The sequence below is a fragment of the Nicotiana tabacum genome, chromosome 14 (assembly GCF_000715075.1).
Source record: "Nicotiana tabacum cultivar K326 chromosome 14, ASM71507v2, whole genome shotgun sequence".
Classification (NCBI taxonomy): domain Eukaryota; kingdom Viridiplantae; phylum Streptophyta; class Magnoliopsida; order Solanales; family Solanaceae; genus Nicotiana; species Nicotiana tabacum.
In genome coordinates this window covers 98,113,685-98,116,795 of record NC_134093.1, presented here as the reverse complement: position 1 = coordinate 98,116,795, position 3,111 = coordinate 98,113,685, and the positions used below count along the sequence as shown (strand labels likewise).

The 3,111-nt window shown below is 32.7% G+C and overlaps 1 protein-coding gene across 1 annotated transcript; it reads right to left on the bottom strand.

Moving 5' to 3' along the window:
* Positions 1 to 254: 254 nt before the first annotated feature.
* Positions 255 to 1,733, bottom strand: LOC107792943 (GATA transcription factor 5-like). Its single transcript, XM_016615207.2, has 3 exons — positions 1,597 to 1,733; positions 1,175 to 1,354; positions 255 to 1,097 (listed from the first exon to the last, which is right to left on the bottom strand). The coding sequence occupies exons 1-3, from the start codon at positions 1,657 to 1,659 to the stop codon at positions 489 to 491; spliced, it is 852 nt and encodes a 283-aa protein (XP_016470693.2). The 5' UTR covers positions 1,660 to 1,733; the 3' UTR covers positions 255 to 488.
* Between the last annotated feature and the right edge of the window lie 1,378 nt (positions 1,734 to 3,111).

Below are 3,111 nucleotides of genomic sequence, written 5' to 3'. Positions count from 1 at the left end.
AAATATTATTTTTGTTATACTTTGTGTCATATTAAAACTTACTACGATTATTCTAACTTTACATAATAAATGGGACATCTTCATAACATCACAACTCTTACATGATATTTTACAAAATAAAGTACCGAAATGTATTGATAGCAAAGGAATATCAAAATGATTGGGATAATTTTGAAAAGTTAAATTTTAATTATACACAGTAAGATAATATTATAAGATATAAACTTCACTTTGCTAAAAATAAACACCAAATATAAACAAAAGATAAATATACACCTAACATTACGAATGTAAATATATATCCGTTACACGTAGAAAACCTACTACACTATCTAGTATCTATCATCTCGCATCAGAAATGCACAATAAACCGGACCCAACTCCGGTTCTTCCTTTTTCCCTCTAAAATTTCTACTACTTCTTCACTAAAATAAAAAGTCCATAAACCTACTTTTAATTCGAATAAAAACAAACCTACCCTGTTAAAGTTAATTTTTCAAAAATTCTGAACCGGGTCGAGCCAAACCGCCGCCTTCTACTTCCATCTTCCGCCGCATCTCTAAAACTTTCCGGTGATTGTTGGAATGTAGCTGGGTCGAAAACGTCGGGCTGCAAGCCGGCCGGTACTCCGGCAAGAGCCGACCGGATTTAAATCGGACCCCACATGCATTGCAAAGAGTTTTTGCACCCATTGGACCGGCCCGCCACTGTGGAGTCTTTTGTACGCCACAATGGCTACACCGCCGCGGCTGGACCCCACCTCCCGCCGCCTTCTTCCTCCGCTTATTCGCCGCCGGCTTCCGTACTATCGACTCGGCTGTATGAACAATACAAGGTGATAACGAGAACGACATTGTTGTTGTAGTGGAGGAAGAGGAAGAGGAAGTAGAAGCTGACTCGGTCAATGAAAGTGACCAAACTCGGGCGGCGGTTGTACGTTTGGTTCTTGACCCGGTTTGAACCGGAGTGGTGAAGCATGACTTGCTGTCTTGGACCGGAGTTTTCATCTCCCCCTGGTTCGGTAATTTTCCGGCAGTGTACGTGAATGAATCTTCAACAAAATGAGCTAGCCATTCGAGGTTATCCTCGTCATTTTCCTAAAAATTAAAAACAGCTCTCATTAATTCCTGTAGTTAAAAAAAAAAAGTTTCTTTTCACGAAAAATAGTTCTTACCGGAAAATGGAGTTCACCAAAATCTTGTTTTCCAGATAAATTGGTAACATTTTCAGCTTCAACTTTCTCTGGCTTTTTACCGTTATACCCCTGTGGGTGCTCTTCGTTTTCAGTGGAACAATTATTGGAGAAGTCAAGGAGTTCATCTACCAAAAATTCATCGACAGTACAGTCCATGCCCTATTCAACGCCCAAAGAAAAATGACAAATACAAAAGTATATAATTAAATTCACTAGTCAAAAGTATATAAAATATGTACAATATTTTTTTGTATATGATACACACTTATATAAAAATTATACATTTTATAGGTTATTATTTTTTAAAACAATTAAAAATATATAATTTTTTAAAAGATAAATCGTTATATAAATATACAAAAAAAAGAATCATGAAAATAGAAGGGAAAATTAGAGAGTACCTCTGGAGAGAAGAAGAGTGAAGGAAGGGTAAAAGAGTGGTGAGAGTTTGGTAAGGAATTCATTGGGAGATAAAAAGAGTGATATAAAATGATTCTGTTTCTTTCTTAAAAAGCGTTCCCTTATCGTATCCAAAAATATATTAGGTTGTTTGAAATTGAACCTATTTTCTTTTTCTCAGTGTCAAAAAAATGACTTTTTTTTTCTTATATGAAAATAATTTACTTTTATATAATGATTTATAACCACACAAAATATATGTGCCTTATTTTACATCACAAGTTTAAAAGTCTTTTCTTTTCTTTAAACTCCGTGTCAGTCAAATGTGTTCATATAAATTAATTCGAAAGAAGTATTTATTTTTTGGTTTTCCAACTGGTGTCCACTACCGGTATTCGTATTGGAGTCCGATTAAATTTAAATTTGCACCATAAAGTCCCACATTGGGAGTAAAGCGTTCAGCGACTCTATAATCAAGACTCGAACCCGAAATCTGTGGTTAAGGGCAAAAAAGTCAAAAATATTTTCATTTGTCTTTGCTTTCCCGCTCTATGTTTTTTCCAATTTGCCACATAAATCTGATCAAAGCACAGTACATTAACAAAATCAAAGCCAATTCACTGTAATCTGAGATTACTATTTTACACCACTAGATCTACTTTGAATAATTGTCTTGAACTCCTGTGTTGCATATTTTTTTATTTAAAAATTTGGAAAAATCCATTTAAGAAGGCGTATGAACATAAAAATTATATTTTTTGAAAAAAACTAGTAGTATTTAGAGTTAAGTTGGAAAACGGTATTAGAAATTTAAATTTATGTTTGGACATACATTTCACTTGAAAAAATATTATAGTTTTGTGAGTGGGGAAAAAAAATTCTAATTTTTTTGAAAAAGTAGTCAAAACTCATTTTCGAAAAAGTTCCAAAAACTTACAAAATTTTATGGACAAATATGTTTTTTTTAAAAAATTTAAATTACTCCCTCTGTTCCCTTTTACTTGTCCACTTTGGACTTTTCACGGCCTTTAAAAAATAATAAAGATAGTATGTATTTTACCATACAACCCCTAACAATGATAGCCTTTCAAAAAGTATTGAGAAATAAGTTTGAAAATGAGTAATTAAGGATAAGGGTATAACAAGAAAAAAAGATTGTGTTTTTCTTGATTTAGTATAGTGGACAAGTAATAGTAAAAATATATTTTTAATATAGTGAACAAATAAAATTGAACGGAGAGAAAATATTTTTTATGGACAAACGGGCCTTAAGAAGCATCAAGACCAAGAACCAAAATATCAATGCTGCGCTACTTAATTACTGCTGACGTTATTAATGGTTGGGGAATTAAATGGTAATCCAAACTTCCTGTAAATTGAAAATAGGAATTCAAGATAGTGTGTGGGGTAAAACTTTACTTGCATTGAGTGTTTGTACCAAGTGAAAAAAAAATAAGATATGTGTCAAGTGGCGGAACATGATTTTAATTAAATATGTTATAATATAAAAAAGTAAA

What these genes read in the sequence shown, in the direction of transcription:
- LOC107792943 (XM_016615207.2), bottom strand. Translation starts at nt 1,659, where the DNA reads ATGAATTCCTTACCAAACTCTCACCACTCTTTTACCCTTCCTTCACTC. An exon ending in CACTCTTCTTCTCTCCAGAG is followed by an intron (nt 1,355 to 1,596) that starts GTACTCTCTAAT and finishes GGCGTTGAATAG; the next exon opens with GGCATGGACTGTACTGTCGA. An exon ending in TTGGTGAACTCCATTTTCCG is followed by an intron (nt 1,098 to 1,174) that starts GTAAGAACTATT and finishes TTTAATTTTTAG; the next exon opens with GAAAATGACGAGGATAACCT.